Source organism: Bombyx mandarina, chromosome 12 (genome assembly GCF_030267445.1).
Source record: "Bombyx mandarina strain Sakado chromosome 12, ASM3026744v2".
Classification (NCBI taxonomy): domain Eukaryota; kingdom Metazoa; phylum Arthropoda; class Insecta; order Lepidoptera; family Bombycidae; genus Bombyx; species Bombyx mandarina.
This window is the reverse complement of record NC_143219.1, coordinates 3,934,506-3,958,031: the sequence shown is the minus strand read 5'-3', so window position 1 is coordinate 3,958,031 and position 23,526 is coordinate 3,934,506. Positions and strand designations below refer to the sequence as shown.

The window sequence follows — 23,526 nt, the reverse complement described above, 5'->3', positions numbered from 1 at the left end:
TGTCATTGTGAAAGTTGTGTGTGTTGAGTTTCACTAATTATTATTGAAAAGTTTTATTGACTAAACTGAGTTCAATCGAATACCAGTGATGACGGAAGCTACCGCTCAGCCATCCCTGGCGCCGCCGCCGACATCAGAAGTGAGATCAGGACGTCTACAGCCAGGAAGACCGTGTCGCAATCAACACGTGATTGCTGCAGCCAATACGAGATATGGGACGCAAGCGCCGTCTGTCGGCGCTCGATGGGTCAACTATTCACCGGCCGAGCGGAGCGACATGCCGGTAGCTGTGTAATATCGAGTATTTTTGGTAAATGAGAACAATCTGGTGAGTCGTATTATTTTTATTTGGATTTTGGTGCCGAATGTTCTCTTGTCGAGAAATCTATATGCGATGGTTCTCATAAAAGGACTGTTGATTAGAGTCACAGGGATGACTGTTGACAGGGATGACTGTTGATTAGAGTCACAGGGATGACTGTTGATTAGAGTCACAGGGATGACTGTTGATTAGAGTCACAGGGATGACTGTTGATTAGAGTCACAGGGATGACTGTTGATTAGAGTCACAGGGATGACTGTTGATTAGAGTCACAGGGATGACTGTTGATTAGAGTCACAGGGATGACTGTTGATTAGAGTCACAGGGATGACTGTTGATTAGAGTCACAGGGATGACTATCATTGAACACTTGTAGTCACAGGGATGACTATCATTGAACACTTGTAGTCACAGGGATGACTATCATTGAACACTTGTAGTCACAGGGATGACTATCATTGAACACTTGTAGTCACAGGGATGACTATCATTGAACACTTGTAGTCACAGGGATGACTATCATTGAACACTTGTAGTCACAGGGATGACTATCATTGAACACTTGTAGTCACAGGGATGACTATCATTGAACACTTGTAGTCACAGGGATGACTATCATTGAACACTTGTAGTCACAGGGATGACTATCATTGAACACTTGTAGTCACAGGGATGACTATCATTGAACACTTGTAGTCACAGGGATGACTATCATTGAACACTTGTAGTCACAGGGATGACTATCATTGAACACTTGTAGTCACAGGGATGACTATCATTGAACACTTGTAGTCACAGGGATGACTATCATTGAACACTTGTAGTCACAGGGATGACTATCATTGAACACTTGTAGTCACAGGGATGACTATCATTGAACACTTGTAGTCACAGGGATGACTTAGTTACTGTGTACATGAATTGTACGGGGAGAACTTGCAGCAGTAGTAAATCACTTATTTTCGTTTGTATAATCTTTCAATGTCGTTATAGAATTTGTGTTTAGAATAAAAATTATTTGATGACTTTTAAATTTTCCGATAAGTCGTAAAGTGTAGTCATGAGTGATCGAGCGGAACAAGTGTTCTCGTGGATGTTTTTGATTGTAGGATTAACCATCACACGAGGACGTGTGACGTGTCAGAATGGCCGTGTCGTGGATAACGACTTTTAGTAATATTAAGACGGTGGTTTTGATTATTATTTTAAATGATGAAATGTTGTTTTGATAAATATCACAAAATGAAGGGTAGACTCCGTAACGCCACAGTATAAAATGGCGGTACGTGGACAGAGTCGTGGCATTCCGTGTCAGACAGTCATTCCGTCCGTCTCAGTCAGTGAATCTCTGACAGTCAGTCAGTCAGTCAGTCGGACTGTCGGTTTATCCTGTCATTGTGAAAGTTGTGTGTGTTGAGTTTCACTAATTATTATTGAAAAGTTTTATTGACTAAACTGAGTTCAATCGAATACCAGTGATGACGGAAGCTACCGCTCAGCCATCCCTGGCGCCGCCGCCGACAAGTAATTATTACTAACAAAATGTTATGGTTTAAAAAAAAAAAAAACTGAAATAAAGTGTTAATAATAATAATAATAATAAACTTTTTACCCTTCCTTGTCTATATATATACGAAGTTGCATCTTTTGTTAAAACTTGTCCCAATAGATTCACTAAGATGTCTAATGTGGCAAACAGAAATCGACGCGACGATAAACTATGTTTTCCAATATCCAAAACTACATTAAAGAATAATAGTATACTAGGTATGAGCGTTAGGATATTTAATAAACTACCGAAGAAATTAAGAGACTTAGATGATTTTAATTTTAAAAAAAACCTAAAAGGTAATCTTATTAGTGAAAATTATTATCACATAAATGATTTTCTTAGGGATGACATTGAAAATAAATGGATTTTTAATTATTAGTTGAATTATGGATGAATGAATGGTAAATTATATAATATTATAACTATGCACTGCACTAAAATTCACATGTCAAATAATGACAAAGCATACACGCTGCTTTTAATTTATGTAATAACTCATTTTCACTATGCTTGGCGAATAAATTATTTCTTTCTTTCTTTCTTTCTTCTATTAAATTACTTAATAATAATTAAATACAATTATTATTCGATTTTATTAATATCGAAAACGAAATTTTCAAGACGTCCCCTCACTAGCCTTGCGACGCCCCGAAGCGATTGAAACTACATTGAACTAGTAAGTACTACCGCACTACAATCGCTTTATGATTACATATCTATTGAGCCTGAAGCTATGCGTTCCTTGTATATTAATATGTTACAGTTTATAGTACCTGTGTTCAAGTTCAATGAGTAAATCTCACATTCTCCGTCACCTATGTATTGCAGTTTATGATTGGTAATCTATTTACTACCGCAGGTCGTTTGTTGCTTAGAGAGAAGAGATCGAAGTAATCAACTGCATTGGTTTTATCGAATTGTAAATGTAATTTTTACTGGTGGTAGGACCTCTTGTGAGTCCGCACGGGTAGGTACCACCGCCCTGCCTATTTCTGCCGTGAAACAGTAATGCGCTTCGGTTTGAAGGGTGGGGCAGCCGTTGTAACTATACTGAGACCTTAGAACTTATATCTCAAGGTGTGTGGCGCATTTACGTTGTAGATGTCTATGGGTTCCAGTAACCACTTAACACCAGATGGGCTGTGAGCTCGTCCATCTAGGCAATAAAAAAAATAAAAAAAATTAAAACTACTTTTAGCGTTTAATTTCGCGTTTATTATTGCCATTATAATTGCTTTAGCACAATATTCTAATGTCCACGAGTAACACCTTGTTTTCGTCTACTGATCTGCTGGTAGCGTTGAGGGGTTATTCTGGATTCACTCTCACTGATGGTTTGTTTTTGTTTTATTCGGGTAGGGGGGGTGAATAAAACCTCCTACGAGAACTTTTACGCTATAGAAAACTCGCACTGAGCACACAGTAATCTGCTTAATCTATACAATACTATTGGTTTATAAACGAACATTTCTGTTTGTTTTTGTTGTTCGTGTATGCATTGCTTGTCCGATTAAGTTCAGGTTTTTTATTTCATAATTATAATTATAATTAACTTTGCATTTAATGAAGAAACGTTTATTCTAACTACATTAGAAATCTAGTGGGGTATCGTAAAGTCAACATTCATTTAGAAGACATTTTTTGAACAAGATCTTGCCACCGAAAAAAGATGAGTATCGTGACATCTAGCGGTCTTTAAAAGAACTAAGTTAGTATTTAAGTTATTCAGGTATTTCCTTGCCAAGCAATAAAGAATATGAAGCATAGTTAGTTAATACAAATGACACTAGATGTCACTAAAATCAAAAGCTAAGGTGTTGAAAAGTGAAATCTCTTCAATGAGGTCAGATAAAATTCTAGGAAGTAATACTGTTGATTCTTGTATATATTTTTCTTAAAATTTAATGTTTTTTATTGTTTTTCCTTTTCATTTCCTCTTTTTTCTTTAATTTAATTTGTAAATCACATTAATCATCAATTCTTTTCTTCCTTCCTTCTGAACCATTTTAAATCTTGTAAAACAATTTTTACTTTAACTTTATTTTTGTTTTTGTTTCTTATTAATGGACTAAGAGAACCAACGAATCTACAATGTAAAATAAAAAGATAAACAATGAGCTAATTTGTATTTACAATGAATTTTCTTACTGGCGATATTTATTAACTAAACTTAAGTGTGTAATATTCTTTTTATAGATTGGCATATCTATTTGGATCATAATAAACATTTAATTTTGTTATCTGTATTACTATGATTACTTGTCCTGACTGATTGACTGATTCATTAACACAAAGCCAAAATCTCTGGAGCTACAAACTTGAAATGTTGGAAATTGATGTCTAATAACATGCAAGAAAAAAGTATATTTTCTGGAAATTACATTAATTCATTTTTATGATTATTTTTACTTTTTTTTTATGATTGAGGGCTTACTGGTGTCCCGGAGGCCTTTCCAGTTTCACAAGAACAGGTGAGCGAGCAAAGGCTCAACCAGAAAGGGCGGGATTTGCTAACAGCTACCCGAGCGCCTCCAAGGGAGACCTAACAACTCAAGAGTAGCTGCTTTGCGAATGAATCTACTACCGGATCGGAATCGCGACCCGCTGGGAAGATCCGGCGAGAAACTCAACGGGCTGATAATATTTAGGTTAGGTTGCACGTCGAACTCTTTGTCGAGTTCGACGAGTATGGTTAAAATTTTACTCTTTCGTGTTTCAAGCTCGGTTTACGTTTGTATATAAATTTTTGTGAGATAAAAGTGATTCAAGTTATCACTTACTAGCGGCCCGCTCCGTCTCCGTTCCGGCTCCGCTCGGGTCTTTGACAAAAATTTCAACGATATTTGACGTTGTTTTATTTTTTTAAATAAAAGAACAATTATTGCGGCATAACTGTATTAGTTAGACATTTGCTGTCGCAACACTTTTTGTAAATAATAATGTGTTCTACAAAGCCGTAGTATATTATTTTATTCTATCATCAATAGTTTTCGCAGGACACGCGATGTAAAGAATATTTTAGGTAATTTTTTTACACCTTGGGTTACATTATTGCAGTTTTAGTAAGGATCCCTAATTTTTTTCAGAAAAGAATTTAGCCTATGTCACTCGGGAATAGTGTAGCTTCCAAATAGTGAATTAATTTTTCAAATCGGTTCAGTAGTTTCTGAGCCTATTCAATACAAACAAACCAACAAATATTTCCTCTTTATAATATTATATTATATTAGTATACTTAGTCTGGCCATAAATACTGTTACAATAAAAAATAAAAAATAAATCTATTGCAAATAACATTCATTACTTTTACAGTGTTTAGTTTAATACATAAATATAAAACAATTTAAAGTGTATAAAGCTTATTCGAAGTGGTCTCCATTGGCTGCAATACAGTCCTTTAAACGTTGAGGCCAGTTATCAATAGAAGCACGCACTCTTTCCATGGGAAAAATTTTCACTGCCAATCGTACGGATTGTTTTAGGGACTCCAAATTATCATGGCGTTTAGAGCAAGCCGTACTCTCTAAAACTGACCATAAATCATAATCCAGCGAATTAAGATCGGGACTAGACGACGGCCAGTCTTCAGCTCTGATGAAGTCCGAAACGTTCGTTTCCAACCAAGACTGCGTAGACCGAGCTTTATGACCTGGCGCCGAGTCTTGGTGGAAGGACCATTCTTGATTATTGAACATGGTGTTGTTAAGGGGCTTCACTACCTTCTCAAGAATGGTATCTTGATACACTTGTGACAATGTTTTGATACCTTTTTCACAAAAGTATGGCTCAGTCACTCCTTCATAGCTAATACCCCACCAAACCATCACTGAAGTCGGATAGTGCCAACGTTGCACTCTGTCGACTAATTGGAAAGCTTCCTTAGAGCTTTGAGCATAAATACGGTCATTTTGTTTGTTAAAATGTTGCTCAATTGTAAAAATGTTCTCATCCGTAAACAATTTTTTTCTATGACCTCCCTTTGCGTACCGCTTCATTCTGTATTAAATTATCAGTTAAGAAATGACCAGTACGTCTCTTATAGGCTGCAAGTTCTAAGTCATCTTTTAAAATACGCGACATGGTTCTAGGTGCTATCTTCATCTCCCGAGATAAAATCTTTTGCTTTCGGACAGGATTTATTCGAATTATTTCCCTTACTGCTTTGACCACATTTTTCGTACGAACACTACGTGGATGGCCAGATCTTTTTCTGTCACAAATAGAGGAGGTCTCATTGCACCTATTAATAGCCCGGTACACAAACATTTTACTGATACCAAGCGTATGGAGAGTTTTAAAAATTGCATTTGGCTCTATACCTACTTTGTGTAATGCAATCACAGCGATTCGGTTCTCTTTATCACCCCACTCCATTTTAATATCGCAAAATATTGTACAATGTATTGACGCCAAAATGAGAAAACTCAATGAGCAATCATATAAAAATGACAGATTCCAAATTCAAATGTAATATTTTGTTTATTTTTAATTGTAACAGTATTCATGGCCAGACTAAGTATATGTATTAATTTTCTTATATCCGTCGTTTTAAATACCTATATTAGTTTCTGGGGCCACGATCGACTATGGTTTTTGTTATTTGTCCTGAAATATGTGAAGAGTTGAAAGTTAAATTTAGCTGTTAAGAGGAGATAGGTATAAGCCGAAGGTCGTGAATGCGTTATAGTTTAATTTAACTTATAGTTTTCTTACCCCTTTTTTTTTTTTTTTTTTAACGTTTGGGAATCCATTTACGGATAACCGGTCGAGAGGGGTAATAGACCGGGTTATGTCGGACTCCGGCGCCTCCAGAGAAGAAGAGGGAGAAGAGGAAGACCAAAGTCCTCCTCTTCTTCCAATTCCTACCGGGAGACTACGCCTTGAGAAAGGCGCGCGAGGCGCTGCGCAGCGTCTACCACGCAGGACCCGCCCCGCAAAACCGACTACCGACTAAACCCCATCGAGCTCCACCACTCCGACTCCACGAAACCTACGGTAACGCACAATGCGCGCCGCAGGCTCGCCGTCACCGGTACCCATCCTGACAATAGGACGGGATCCAATCCCCGGGAAGATCCTGCAGGACGTCGTCTCGGGAGACACCGTGAGTGGCGCATAGGAGCCACCTTGCGCCGCCTCACCACGGAACCGACAGCAGAGCACCGGGCGCCCCCGCACCCAGTACACAACAGTCCCTACGGGAGATTAACGGGAGCATCGTGCCCGCGTCGCCCACCCCGCCTTCTTCGCTGAGGATCCGAAGAGGGATTCGGCCTCGCGGAACACCATGACCAGGTCACAAAATCTGGCCATGGCCTCCCACGAACTCTCGTCCTCTAGCATGCGGGCAATGACAGCCCGCAAGGAGAGGTCCCTCCCCAGCACCGCGATGAGATCTCGCCGCGGGTGCTCCCAACGCGGGCACGCTTCGAGTGCGTGCTGAGCGTCATCATCCGGATGCCCGCACTGGTGACAACCCGGATGTGGCTCTCTCCTGCAAACCCTCCACAGGTACCTCCCGAAGCAGCCATGCCCCGAGAGGACCTGCGTAAGGCGGAAGGAGAGCACGCCGTGTCGCCGATCTGACCATGTCTCCAGCACGGGCACCAGGGCCTCGAGAGTGCGCCGGCGGGTGGCTGAGGTTTGATGAAGTTCCTCCAGCAACCGCTCCCTCCATTTAGCGTACGCCAGATGACGCGCAGCACGCCTCCACCGACTGACAGCCGACAGGCCGGGTGTCCGTCCCCGACCCAGGGACTGTGTCCTGCGCCGGTATACCGTAGCCAATACCTCGGCCTCGAGATCCCAAGGAAGGGAACCAGCGAGGCCGCAGGCGACCTCTCGGGAGATCGTACGGTACCCCCTGATGACCCTCACCGCGAGCGCCCGCTGAGCTCGGAGCAGCAGCGCCGCATTGCATGCGGAAAGTGTGGGCGACCACACGGGAGCGCCATACAAGGCCATACTGCGCACGACCCCCAGGTACAGGCGTCGGACACCGACGCTGCAACCACCAACGTTGGGCAGAAGACGGACTAACGCACCTGCCATGCCCAGTAGCCTCGGAATCAACTCACCGAAATGGTGGTCGAAGCGCCATCGACTGTCCAGCACGATGCCCAAATATTTGAGCTTCGGCTGGACAGCGATCGATACTCCACCGACTATGAGCGTCGCGCCTGGAGGGGGTCCTCTCTGAACCGGGTGAAAGCAATCGGCCTCAGACTTGTGGAGGGCCACCTCAAGACCCAGTCTCCGAATGCGGCTAACGACGGTGGAGACCGCCGCCGTTGCAAGGATCGCTGCGGTCCTGTAGTCAGCTCCGCGAGCCGTCACCAACGTGTCGTCGGCATAGCACACCACGTCGACGCCACGCAGGCCAGCACCGCGGAGGACCCAGTCGAAACCGATGTCCCACAGGAGTGGTCCCAATACCGACCCCTGTGGGACCCCGCATGACACCGTTTTTCGTTCCCATCCTCTTCTCTCGGGGAAAATCACGCTCCGCCCTGAGAGGTAGTCCTCTATCAGGGTGCGGAGACTATTGGGGATGCGGTGAAACCGAAGTGATTCCACGATCGTGCTCCAGGGGATCGTGTTGAAGGCGTTGGCGATGTCAATCGACACAGCCAACAACACGCCCCCCTCGGAGCACGCACAATCGGAGAGATGGTGGACACGCAAGACCGCGTCCACGGTCGAGCGACCCCTCCGGAAACCGTATTGGTTAGGAGCCAAATCAGGCCCAACGTTTTCCAGGTGCTGGACAAGGCGAGTAGCGATGACGCGCTCGAAGAGCTTACCGGCCTCGTCCAGCACGACGATTGGGCGGTACCCGTTCGGTTCGTCACGTGGCCGACCCTCCTTAGGAATAAGGAAGAGCCGACCAGTCTTCCATGGCTCTGGGAACCTGCCCTCACGGAGGCACCGTCTGAACAGCCTTCGGAGGGCAGGTCCCAAACCATCGCCCGTCAAGGCGAGCGCCCACGCTCGGGACGAGATCCCATCGGGACCGGGAGCCGTGCGCTTCGCCCGCATCCTCTGCACAGCCGATTCAAACTCCGCCTGCGAGACGTCCGCAGGCTCCCCGCCATCAGCAACCCGCATCGTCGTCATCACAGGGGGGACGAAGGCCGTCCTGGTAAAATCCGGAAACAGACCCCCGACTACGTGCTGCAATGTCTCCGGCGGCAGGGTGCTGGTTGCGGGGGGGGGGCCAAGGGCGGAGCACATTGCGCGCCAGCCTGTAGGGCCGCCCCCACGGATCACAGTCGAGCGAAGCTAGTAGGTCGCTCCAAGCAGCCTCCTTCGCCTCCCCGATAGCCACGCGCAGGGCCCTTATGGCCATCCTGTACACCTCGTACAGTCGGTCCTCCTCATCGGGGTCCCGGTGCGTTCTTCGACGTCGATACCGTTGGTATGCGCGACGACTGACGTCGCACAACCGGCGCTGGCTAGCGATCTCCTCAGTCCACCAGTGGACTCTGCGTTTAGGAGCGAGAGCTCTAATGCGAGGCATAGCGGCGTCGCACACCCGCGACATCGCCTCGCGCAGATGCTCCACCCCCTCGCACACGTCCGCTGGCTCACCAAGCTAGTCAAGACGCCATGCCTGGACTACAGCCGCCTCACACAACCTCTCGACGTTGAGGCGCTTCTGGGCCCAACGAGGACCCCCCGCGCCGCCACCGCAGAGCAAGGAGGAGCCCTGGATAGACTCCGCCGGAGTCACCCCTATTGTTATCATTTTATGTTTAGTTAAATAAGTTAAAATCTAACAGCAATAAAGGCTTATTTTTTATATGAAAACTGAAAAAAAAACTGAAAGACGTATTTAGGTTCTAACTATTGAATCATAAAATATCTCACATAAATTTTTTTGGTTTATAGTGTATAAAATCATATTGTTTGCGTATTGATATTACAAGTTGTGGGTTTTTTATATATATAAGCGCTCATGTGTATTCGTAAATAGATAAGTACATAAAAAAATTTTTATTGCTCAGGTGGGTGGACGAGCTCACGACCCACTTGATGTTAAGTGGTCACCGGAGCCCATAGACATCTACAACGTAAATGCTGTTAACTACCTTCAGGTCTCAGATTTTACAGTACAACGGCTTCCCCACCCTTCAAACCGAAACGCATTACTGCTTCACGGCAGAAATAGGCAGGGCGGTGGTACCTACCCGTGCGGACTTACAAGAGGTCCAACCACCAGTAATTACGCAAATTATAATTTTGCGAGTTTGATTTTTATTACACGATGTTATCCCTTTACCATGGAAGTCAATCATGAACGTTTGTTAAGTCCGCATTTTATTAGAAAAATTGGTACCTCCCAACGCGATTCGAACACCGATGCATCGCAAGATACGAATGCACCGGACCTCTTATCCTTTAGGCCACGACGACTTCGCATGTTTGTAAAACTAATGTTTATTATTAAACATTTACTTGTAATATATTGCGTAGGTAGGTACGCAGAACAAAACTAACTGTCTATTATTCCGTAATTTGAAAAACATGTAACAGTAGCTCGGCCTACATACGCACGTCAAGTAAGTACCCGAATCGTATACAAAAAAAAAGAAAAGAAATTAAAAACACCTCTGGCGTGAACTTGAACTTGGATTAAAAAAAAAATTACACTCAGCCGAGATGAACTCAACAGAGAGAAACCGTTATTTTGACCGAGATGCGAACCCAGCCAGCAATCCTCCAGTATCCGACGTAACGCCGCATCGTGCGAACGCAAAATGTTCTTCGAAAGTTTCCTATTGAACTTGTCCGTACTCGTCGTGTTGATAGTCGCCTTGGTATTCGATTATGTCACCAAGTTCTTCAGCTACTGGTACGTTAGGCACGTGCCCTACAAGACGCCGATCCCGTTTTTCGGCAGCGACTACCACAGGGTGCTGGGATTGACTAACAGCACTGATGAAGTTGTCAAACTGTATAACGAACATCCCGGAGACAAATTCGTCGGTCGCCTCAAAAACAGGATCCCGGATCTGATCGTGAAAGATCCGGACGCGATAAAGAGGATGTTGTCGACGGATTTCGCGTATTTCCACAGCCGAGGTCTCGGTTTAGACAAATCTCGGGACGTTTGTATACGAAACAATTTGTTTTACGCTGACGGTGAGAAATGGACTCTGCTGCGACAGGTATTGGAGGCAGTTTTGAATGGCTTGTGTCGCGAATTTGACATACATGCATGTTTGTCTGAAGCAAACGGAGACACAAACGTTCAACAGTTATTATCTGTTGTACTGGATAGTGTTTTCGACAATTTACTTCTAGGCGACCAAGGAACATCAATAAAAGAACTGAGGACTACTCTACAGAAACGGTCGATGATCGTGAAGCTTAAAAGCTATTTGAAGAATATTTTTCCGTCAATATACGTGACGTTCGGATTATCGACGCTTCCGAATAACGTGTTGAAAAATACACGTAAATATATGGAGAATTCGAAGCTGCAGAGGCTGATTGATGACTCTGGTTATATGCATCAAGTCAGTTTGAAAGATAAACACGTGTACGCTTCTGAGAACGAATTTGCGAGTTCGACCTTAGCATTGTTTGTCACAGAAGGCTACATTCCTTGTTTGTATACATTGACGGCTTTATTTTACGAATTAGCCGTAAATCCTCAAATACAAGAAAAGGCCAGAAACTCTGTCGAAAAGGATAAAGGGGTAAACTATTTGGATGCAACCATCAAAGAGACTATGAGATTACATCCGTCTCATTCGATCATTTCAAGACAATGCGTCAAGATGTATCAATATCCTGAAAGTAACCTAACTATTGATAGAAACGTCACAATTAATGTGCCAGTGGCAGCGATACACAAAGATAAAGAGCATTATGAAAACCCTGAAGTCTTCAATCCGGAGAGGTTTTTGGATGACCAGGGCCCTACAAAACATAGCTACAGCTATTTACCATTCGGCGCTGGTCCGAGAAAATGCATCGGTAAGATTTTTACGTCATTGTTATAATGTTCGCTATGTTACTTACGTCATCTTTTAATTAAATTTTCAATTTTATCTGTTTTAATTGTTAACCAAACAAACTCTAGTACATCTGATAATACAATTAGAATCATAAAAAAGTGCCCTACTGTTTCAGCCTCGTTAAATTTGTAATTCAGAACTTTTATTTTTATTTTTATTAAGTTCACACAACCGGATAAAATTTACACGCATTAACATTTAAGTTAAATAGAAAAAATGAATAAATTATTGAATTCACCTTTTTAGACCACACAACTTGCATAAGGTCGGTTGTAAAGTTGCCAGTGGCTGATTTTTATTATTGAAATAATAAAATTAATGCAATTTCTCGGGATACGCAATTGCGTGTGTCTCATTCCGAACAATAAAATATCAATCGATTTAGATCCGAATAATCACGAACTAGCGCAAAAAATCAGGAACCAGCGAATACACTATTTTAGCAGATAAGCCTGATGATATTCAAGTCACTTACACGATAAAAACTATCTACCTTATAAAGTACTTTTGTGCTAAATTCCATCCAAAATTCTTTCAAAATTTCAAGCGTGATTGATTTTTGAGTAGTCATCCAAACATACAAACTTTCAAATTTTGTAATAGATAGTGTAGATTGCATTGTCTCATGAAGAACTTGATTAATATACTTTTGGAGTGACTAAAAACAGACTAACAGATTTGATGTATAATTTTTTTATTAGTATTTTTTTTTTTAAATAAGTCACTTTCCCTCCACACTCTTCCACACACACACACACACACACACACACACAACACGATTTACAGTCGATGTACTTTATTTATTATTAATTTTTTTTATTGCCCTTGTAGGCAGACGAGCATACGGCCCACCTGATGGTGAGTGGTCACCGTCGCCCATGGACTTCAGCAATGCCAGAGGCAGAACCAAGCCGCTGCCTACCGCTAAAACCGCTATTAACCGATTCTATACTAAATCTACGTTCAATCATTTTAAGTGCCATACCGTTGTGTGAAACGGCATATCTGCCGAGCCACTATACACAATAGTAGTCAAGAGAAAGTTACCAGTGCCATGTTAATACGCAAATTGGAAGTATTCTTCATATTCGTAGGCTATTGGATTCAGTGCGTGAATGAATTTTAATTAGTAACTAAACTACACGTACTTTGCAGTTTCTTTTACTATCTTATACCTTTAAACGAGCAATTCTTGTATATATATATAATCTGAATCTCGGAAACGGCTTCAACGATTTTCATAAAAAAATTATATACATGGGATTTCGGGGGCGATAAATCGATTTAGCTACGTTTTATTTTCAGAAAATGTTGTTTTAATCGTGTTTTCAATAATCCTCTTCCAGACGTCTATTGGCGAATAATAATACAATTTTTAAAAACAAAATAACACTCAAGGTATTTCAGCAGATGGCGTTGTTAAGACACCCGAAAAACACAATTTATCAAAAAATAAAAATACCGGTCATGAAGATGTCATAGTCATCTATATATTAATACGTGAAGCAAAAACTTTGTATCCCTTTTTACGAAAATTGCACGGACGGAGGAGTATGAAAATTTCCACACTTATAGAGAATATAGAGAAGAAGTGCACAATGCTAATTTTTTTTTTAAATAATGCGTAAAAAATACATTAAATCAATAAAGAAAACATTACACACACTACATACCCTGTATTTGATGCAGCACACACGCATGAATACTATTTAATTTTACTGTCAAACTTTTGTTCTTGACGTCTGTTGTCAAATTGAGAATAGATTTATATTGTCTGTCTTTGTTAATATTTTTTATAGTGTAGTCTTAGCGAAATTTGTGATTATATAATTATAAAATACAATCATAATAGTGTACAAACTTACAATTCCAATTGATTATAGTCGAATTTCGACTACCGCGGGACCTCTAGTATGTCATAATATGACATTGTATGCACAAACAAACGAAATGATAATAAAAGTAGTCTCTCCGCTTTCAGCTAGTCGTAGACATAATTAAAATTACTTATTGACAGTCTTCGTGACTCGGGGTTCGTCTGTGAGCACGAAAACTGTAAAATTTACGAATATTTTAATGCAATAATTAAAAAGAAACGGCAGATTAAACCGTAAAAAAAGTTTGAATAATATTAAAGATTTTTTTAATCTACAGTAAATTAAAAATGTAAATTAGGTTATTTCATGGTGCTTTCAGGAATGTAGGACATCTTTATTAGAATGCAATTGAGGTTTTCAACAAATAGATTGACTAACTACCTTCTACTACACACCTAAGAGCAAAAAAGATATAGGTAGTCGGTAAGTCGTGAGACCTACATTAATGTATTTTTTTATTTTGTTTCAGGCGAACAATTGTCGTTGAGAATTATTAAAGGCGTTACTAAAATGATTCTGAACAAATACGAATTACAAGCTTGCGGTAAAACACCATCTAAGTTAGCCGTGGTGGATCATGATTTCGGGAGGGTTATCGATAAAGAATTATGGCTGAATTTTAAGCTCAGAGAAATTTAAAACAGCGCCATCTAGTAATACTCAAACGCAATACTTAGAACTGCATTAATGTAACTGGAAGAACCTGAATTGGTTGTGAATCCATTTATTTGTTTTCATTAGTTTAATATTATTTATTAATTTAATTTACTAATAATTTAAAATGGTGCTCTCGAAAATCCAATCACTGATGAGTAAAGGTTTTTAACTTAAGCTAGCGTAAGCTGTGCTCTTTTAATAATAATAAAAATATAATAATAAGTATGCGAGGTTATTCCTCTAAGATTATGCCTACTGGTTACTTTTATATTTATAGATATTATAAATTCATGATTACATAATAAGATGTTTTACTTAATCACAATCTAGATTTATCGTTTATACTCTACAATATTTTTTTTTCCTACCTATGCTGATATCCTTGAGAGGCTTTCAGCTACTTACTCCTTTACGTGTAGGTAAGCTCACGGGGCTCAAACCGGAAGTGTTGACAACACTGGCCCTAGCAAGAACAGCGCTTCGCAGAATCTACCACCGGATCGGAAACGCGACCCACTGAGAAGATCCGGCGAGGACGGTGACCGGTGCTTGAGGCATCTAAAAGCACCGTTAATGGATCGAGAGGATCCGTAATGACATGTTTAGGCCGACGTCGACTGTTTACCATTCGGTCCACAGGATCGGGTATGTAATTACCGGCGGCCACGACAAGAGGGTTTTCATGTCGTGTCGCCTTCTCAAAGTGGCGAAACGATGTCGACTGTAGATACTTTCTGACTGAGTCAAGCTCCAGGTCATAATGGAGAACCACGTTCCTTAGGAACCATGGTGTTCCGACGGCTATCCTGCAAAAACGGGATTGAATGACTTGAAGGTGTTTCAAGTGGGTGCGGGCCGCATAAGCGAATTCTACGCTTGCATAGGTCATGACGGGGCGTATGCAAGTTTTGTAGAGAGTTACCTTATTACAAAAGGACAATTTGCTTTCCTTGCAAATCATAGGATAGATGGGTCCTAACATGAAGGCGGCACGGTCGCGTACCATTTTGATGTGGGGTCGGAATGTCATCCCTCTGTCGAGGGTGACGCCTAGATATTTGACCTTCGAGGCCCACGGTATGGTCTGGCCAAAGAGAGTGATGGAGCTAATGGCGGAGGTGTTAATGCGCCTATTAGGGAGCGGGCTGCTCGTAGTGGTATTTGGAGGGTAACCCATTTTGAAGAGCACCGCTGTGCCTTTCGTGGGGTTGATGTCAATGCGCCACTTCCGGAACCACTGTCCCATGGTGGTTACTGCGATCTGGAGTCGCCGATGCAATAGCGACTTCTTCCTACACGAGTAGTCGATAGCCGTGTCATCGGCGAAGAGCGCCAGATGGGTCAGAGAAATAATAACGGGGAGAGCGCGGAGCCTTGCCGGACTCCGGCAGTCAGTTGACGGGGGCGAGAGCGAGCTCCCTCTACTCGATATCGAAACGAACGGTTCGACAAGAAGTCTCGTATGATGAGCACGAGTCTGTCTTGCACTCCTATGTTGTACAGTTTGTAAATCAAATCGTTATGTCAGACTTTGTCGAACGCCTTCGCGATGTCGAAGAAGAGGGCTCCGGTCGGGATTGACTTTACAAGATGTAGGAAACTCCTTAAATAGTTTGTTTTAGAAAATTTAAGTATTCAGTCGATGTTTCGAGAAAAAAAATAAAGCACACATATCTGTATGAAATAGATTTTTCTAAAAGGTAATCACGATGCTATTGCTCTGAACCTGTAAGTTATCACTTTATTTGTATTGAGAGTACAGTATCAATTCTGCAGGTGATATTCGGATCTTGTGAAAATCGCACTTAGACACGAAGAACTTAGTAGCTACAGCTTCAGTGTAGCACTAAAGTTTTGTAGTTTCTAAATAATTCAAGTAAACAATGTTAGATCTTATAAAACTTTCAACGTGGCGAATTGGCTGTTTTGTGAGAGAACAACCTAATCAAATATTTTTATGATCGACGCCTTTTACGAGCGGCATGTTTACACAGACGCGTTGTTTGGTACAAGTTGTAAATTTTATACACCTATTTTTTTTTCGTCTATTTTGTTTTCGTGTTTGGTTCATTGCGCTAGGGGACTCATATTGTTACAGCGTGTGAGACCGTGAGCGTCGAGACTGACGACATAATATTTTTTTTTGTTTTTGTTAGGCCTGCATTTATGTATTGTAAGAGACAGAGGGAGAGATAGAATATTGAACTCCAAAACATAATTGAAGACATCAGTGGATGAAGGCGCTACGATACAATTTGTTAATTTTGAGAAAACGGGCAACAAACTTTTATTAGTTGCCTTTTTTTTCCTTCATAACTCCTTCATCACATGAAATTTTCTAAAAATAGCCTTTAAATCCGGAAGCTTAAGGGTTTATTTCATAGGCACATAACACCTTATAGTCAACAGGCAGATAATATAATTGTACAATATTTTCATTATCCTCTCATTCTCATGGTCTTATTGATTAAATCAATCTGTTTCAGACATCAGTAGACATTCTGAAAAATATACTATTATAATTTGATAATAAATACAGTATTTCACGGCTGCCTCAAAATATACATAATAATAGAAGTATTTTCTATTTAACCGCCAAAATCGTCAATGGCAGTTTAAGACAACAAGAAAAAGGAACGTACTAAACACGCTTCCGCTCATGCCTTAACACCTTCCCCGAAAGGAGAGCATTATTCAAAGCGATTGCTCATTTGTGTACATTATTTGTAAAAGCAAAATAAACATAAATAATTGAAGGGATACACGATCGAATCTTTGAAGGGATTTTAATTCTGATGACAAATTCCCTTCTCGTGTTTGATGTATTTCGATTGCTGATTCTACATATATAATATATTGACTTCTACACATTAATGACTGGCTTTTGCCCGCAACTCCGTCCGCATGGAATAGTTACTTACATTACGCTAAATTTTACTCTCCACTTCATTTACGTAGAAAGTGAGAATATTTTTGAATTGTAGAATGTTAAGGAGCTATTTAAACCCTTATTTTGAAACATTCTTTATTGGTGTTTCACTTGTAGGTATTGGTCATACCGTGATCTTATAGCCTTCCTCAATAAATGGGCTATCTAACACTGAAAGAATTTTTAAAATCGGACCAGTAGTTTCTGAGATTTGCGCGTTCAAACAAACAAACTCTTCAGCTTTATAATATTAGATTTATCCCTGTCGCCTGTTCGCTGAAAATACAGCTATATACTAGGAGTAGGAAGATCTCATTCCAGCATAATGAACTACAGATCACGGCTACCAACTTAGGACAGTGTTTTCAGACATCAACCCCTGAAAATCACACCCGTGCCCTTCTAAAGGAGTCGCCTTCCCGACACCACTGTTAGTATTGCGTCATGAGTTAGGGTGGTAACTCCATTCCTTTCCTCCATTCCTTCAAGTCTTTGACTAGCCTATACTGAGGGCCTCGAAACCTCAATGGCCTTACCAAGGAATTTTTTTTATTGCTTAGATGGGTGGTCGAGCTTACGGCCCACCTGCTGTAAAGTTGTAACCGGAGCCCATAGACGTCTACAACGTAAATGCTGCCACCCACCTTGAGGTATGAGTTCTAAAGTCTCAGTCAGTACAGTAGAACGGCTGCCCCACCCTTCAAACCGAAACGCATTACTGCTTCACGGCAGAAATAGGCAGGATGATAGTACCTACCCGTGCGGACTTACAAGACGTCCTACCACCAGTAATTACGCAAATCATAATTTTGCGGGTTTGATTTTTATTACACGATGCTATTCCTTCACTGTGGAAGTCAATCGTGAACATGTTAAGTAAGAAAAATTGGTACTCGCCTGCGGGATTCGAACATAGAAACATACCAATGCACCGGACGTCTTATCCTTTAGACCACGACGACTTCGAACATAGCCATCACTCTCGACAAAAGGTTGACATTCGGTCCCCACATTAAGTCAGTACGCCATAGATAATACATATATTATAAACTAGAGTACGCGACCGAACCGCGCTCCTATACAGCCGACTCTACAACATGATCTGAAATCGAAGTAATTTTTCTTTCATAAGAGTTCGACGAGCGAATTGGCCCTTAAACACAACTAACTGAGTTTCTCGGCGGATCTTCTCAGTAGATCGCGATTCCGACCCTGTGGTAGATTTTGCGAGGCACTGCTCTTGCTAGGGCTAGTGTTAGCAAATTCTTGCAGGTTGAGCCCGTGAGTTCATCGACCTGTTCGCGCGTTACTGTAATAGACCCTTAGACTGCCAACGAATAGGTGGAGAAAAAGTGATTCTACATATCTTACTCTTGTGACTGGTTTATTGATTTTATGATTTGAAATTTTTATTCGGGCAAAATTATTCATTCGGGGATCGAATTTCGTGGCTACCGGAGTCACTAGTCCTGCATAAAGAAGCTATGAATGCACACAAAGATGGTCGAAGTCTCAACGAATAGTCAATGCGTGACCTTGGAAACCTCGTTTGTCAAATGACGCTGAAATGAGCCAGCAGCTGCATCGTACCGGAAAGGAAACGAGAAAAAAAGTTTTTAGGTGAGCTCACGAGGCTCAAACCGGAGAGTTGCTAACACTGACCCTAGCAAGAGCAGTGGCTTCGTAGAATCTACCACCGGATCGGAATCGCGACCCACAGAGAAGATCCGGCGAGAAACTCAGTGGGCTGTGTCTGTGGGTTAATTCGCTCGTCGAGCCCTTCGTCGCAAGCGACAGGTTCGACGAGGACGGTGACCGGTGCTTGTGGTGCATAAAAGCAACGTTAATAGATCAAAATAACAAAAGAACCTTTCAAATACGCAAAATTAATAATCCTTGAAAATTTAATATCCAACAAAATCCATCGTTCATTCGTGTTTTGCAATATCGCATATTATAAGCACGAATCGTAATTCCGGTGAATCCTTTGAAAATTTCAAATTAAATTTCAATACAGACAATGTATTCGCAAAAAAACAAGGGCGCACACCGGCGTGATCTGTAAACATATGAGGCTTTGGCGCAGGGTACCTTGTGTACACCCGCCGATATCCAACCGATCGCGCAGGTATCACGTACCTCGTAAATGCAGCAAGAGTGCGTTAGGCACGTTACACACATAGGCTTGTTTAAAATGTTGACGTGTATTTCGCATTATCATTAATTTCATAAGTTTCACGAAAAAAAATTTCTATTGTAGTTTAAATTGAGTTTTTTTTTTTTTAAACTGTAAATAAAATTAAGTAAATGTATCGAAGCAAAAACAGGCATTTTAAACGACTTTCCTGCTTAAAATTATTTTAATTTTCCTCCATTTTCATTACTTAACAAATAGCAAAGTATTATAAAAATATTAAGGTCTGATATCAACAATTTTTTTCTTACAAATGCAAATAAAGAATGGCCCAACGTAATACAAAAGCAATAGATTGCGTCGTCGCAATATTTCAGCCACAAAAACGCAACAATGTTTACGGATGGCCTAAGCTTCGAATAAATAACGTTAGTGCCGTAAATCTACTGCAAACTAACCGTTTAGTGGTTGCCAAAGAATTCTCCGTGGAATTTTATAGGGGGCTATGAACCGAGTAATGAATTTGATGTAGCCAGCGTCTTTGCTTTACAAGTCGGGCATTGTTAATTTGGGTTTTTTTTTCTAAATAAATCTACTCACTTTTACAGTTTCAAATCATGTTTATTATTTTTAATATCAGTCTTGTTTCTGTAGTAATGCACGACTAAGGTAAATAGGTACCCTCAGACACAGCCCACTGAGTTTCTCAGCCGGATCTTCTCAGTGGGTCGCGTTTCCGATCCGGTGGTAGATTCTGCCAAGCACGGCTCTTGCTAGGGTTCGTGTTAGCAACGTCGTCAGGTTTGAGCCCCGTGAGCTCACCTACTAGTTAAGGTTACGCTGGAATAGCCTCTCAAGGATACAAGCTTAGGAAGGAAAAAAAAAAAGTAAATAGGTTTTTGACATTTGAGTAGAGTGCCGGTAATTAGCTAGCTAGTAATTATCTAGAGGTTGGATATTTATTTGGCTTGAGATTACGTCGTATGACGATCTAAAGCGTATTAACCCTCTCGAAGTACTTTCTAAAGAAATTAAGTGTGATAACTTTCTTAGCTTTGCCAAAAGCAAGCCATAATTATGCAGGTAGCTATTAGCAGGATGGTCATACACGATGGCCTCAGAAGCACAAAACGCCAACACCTACAAACAAAGAAACAGAAAGGAGAGAATTTTCTGGTTACCTAAATCTAATTCGTTCATAATAAATTTATTTAACAATAATTGAGCTTTTGTTTATTTATTAAATTGTGTGATTCAAACGAATCCTTTTTTTTTTAATATTAATAAAAAAATTTAGATAACCCTTTAGTTTATGTCACACTAAAAAAAATACAATTTACATTTTTTGTTAAAATAACACAAATTTCCTTAACGGTAGGCAGCGGCTTGGCTTTGCCCCTAGTATTCTGTCGTCCATGAGCCGAGGTAACCACTCATTATTAGGTGGACCGTATGCTCATCTGCCTACTAGAGCAATAAAAAAATAAAAACAATTTTTATTCTTAAACGAATTTATTGTAAAATTAAAACTACTTTAAACTTTTTTAACTGTCAAGCTATTATTTTCGATGTTTTGAATACAGTTTTCGTGGTCACGGACGATTGAGACGTAATGTGGTAAGATTGACCCATAAAAACAGTTTTAATGATGACAATAGCTCGCGAAATGTGGAGAAATCATTTCATTTATAAATCACTGGTGGTAGGACCTCTTGTGAGTCCGCGCGGGTAGGTACCACCGTCCTGCCTATTTCTGCCGTGAAGCAGTATTGAAGGGTGAGGCAGCCGCTGTAACTATACTTGAGACCTTAGATCTTATACCTATCTCAAGATGGGTGGCGCATTTACGTCGTAGATGTCTACGGGCGCCAATAACCACTTAACACCAGGTAGGCTGTGAGCTGCTCCACACATCGAAGCAATAAAAAAAAAAGGTTAATCACAAATTTTTTTTAGCTGTCAAGCTATTATTTCCGATTTGTCGAATACAGTTTTCGCGGTCACGGACGATTAAGGCGTAAGATATGTAGTGAGATTGTCCCATAAAAACAGTTTTAATCATGTCTATAACTCGCGAAATGTGACGAAATCATTTGATTTATAAATCACAGTGGCATTTTTATACCGTGATTGTTAAAGTTATAATACCGATACTAATATTGTTTGAAAGTACATATTGTTCTGAATAACTTTGCGACTGGATTTTAAACGAGCACTGATGATTATCTTTTACAATACTCGGGAGAGCGAACTTCAGACTAGCTTAGACGGCGAGCTAGCTCTCCAAGATTTATAGCTCCGTAAGGAAAATGCAAAATTTTTACTTCGCCAACAGCATATTGTTGTGAATATTCATTTCACCGTCGGAATTCGCTCTTGAAAATTTCGCGTCAAATTCCAAAACGACTACCTAGTATATTTTTTTAATTTTTTGTTTTTTATTGCTTAGATGGTTGGACTAGCTCACAGCCCACCTGATGTTAAGTGGTTACTGGAGCCCATAGACATCTACAACGTGAATGCGCCACCCACCTTGAGATATAAGTTCTAAGGTCTCAGTATAGTTACAACAGCTGCCCCACCCTTCAAACCGAAACGCATTACTGCTTCACGGCACCCGGCTACCCGTCCGGACTCACAAGAGGTCCTACCACCAGTTAAATAACACATGTTCACGTTGGTGAAGTAGAAAGCTCATAATGTGAATTATATCGTTGGTATTATTTTAATAAATAACTAGCTGTACCCGTCCGCTTTTCTGGGCATTTAAAATTAGCATTATTTTTTCTCACCCCCACAAAGATTCTCATCATTAACGCCTCCGCAACTGGTGTAGGGAGTCTAAAACTCATATAAATATTAGCCTATCCATTAAGTACATGTATTTTCTACATGGATACCAAGTTTCAAGTCAATCGGATGCACGTTTCAGTAGTTATAACGGAACATCCGTAAAAACCACTGTAGATTTATATAATAATATTAGTATAGACTAGCTCTGACCACTGCTTCGCCGGCGGTTTCGCCCGCAAAAATATGCAAATTTATGCAAAAACGGTATTGAATTATTTGTAGGGTGTTTATGTGAAGTATGGGCCGTGTGAGCAAAAACTACCCTTGCTTAGGTCCTAATCAATTGGGCTAACGGTTCTCGAGTTTTATCTAAACAAACATACACCATTATATATTTTTTTTGTATATAGATGTTTAAATCTATGTGGTTTCTAAATCGCAGCTTAACCGCATTTATTGCATGTAACAGCCATAAGCCGCGTAGCGTACCTATTTACTGCGAGATTTTGAAATCTGCAGGTACAGAATTACATTTAATGGTGTGTAACACTATTCAGTTGCACTTCGATTGGAGGATTTTAAGGTTTCAATTGTATTAAATATGATAAGATCAAATGCAACAAAAGGTAAGATCGCGTAATAAATGGCCCAATTAATTCGGTTAAAATTCTCTAAAACGATATTAAAAAAACTCAATATTTTCATTACGTAATTAGGTAGTTATTTAAAATTCTAATAAAAGTTTTTGTATATTTCATTATTACGAGGTTGACCCGATTCAAAAAGCCCATGCGACAAACATTCATTTAAGATTAATAATTTATTAAATAGATTTTGTAGATGACATAGAAAAAGATATATATAATCGATCATCATGTCTCACTGTGCTTCTAACTATCACATCCGTATTGGTTTAGCTATTTGGGGATTAGCTATGACTGTTCCAAGCTAATCTGTAATAATAAAGCTGTCCTTTTTTTTATTGCTTAGATGGCTGGACGAGCTCACAGCCCACCTGGTGTTAAGTGGTTACTGGAGCCCATGGACATCTACAACGTAAATGCGCCACCCACCTTGGCCTTTACCTGTATGCTTTCGGCCTAGAGTTAAGGTATCAGCCTGAGAGCCATTTTTTCACGTGTCGTAAAAGGCAACTAAGAGATTCATCGGAGTCTAGGCATCAGCGTTATTTGAGTATTCTTCTTCATCTCAATTGTGTCACTTTTGACAGAGTGGT

The 23,526-nt window shown here is 40.6% G+C and overlaps 1 protein-coding gene across 1 annotated transcript; it reads left to right on the top strand.

Annotated features, from left to right (window-relative positions):
• The first annotated feature begins 10,579 nt into the window (after nt 1-10,579).
• CYP338A1 (cytochrome P450 338A1) lies at nt 10,580-14,738 on the top strand. Its single transcript, XM_028174465.2, has 2 exons — nt 10,580-11,858; nt 14,246-14,738. The coding sequence occupies exons 1-2, from the start codon at nt 10,634-10,636 to the stop codon at nt 14,413-14,415; spliced, it is 1,395 nt and encodes a 464-aa protein (XP_028030266.2). The 5' UTR covers nt 10,580-10,633; the 3' UTR covers nt 14,416-14,738.
• Nucleotides 14,739-23,526: the final 8,788 nt, after the last annotated feature.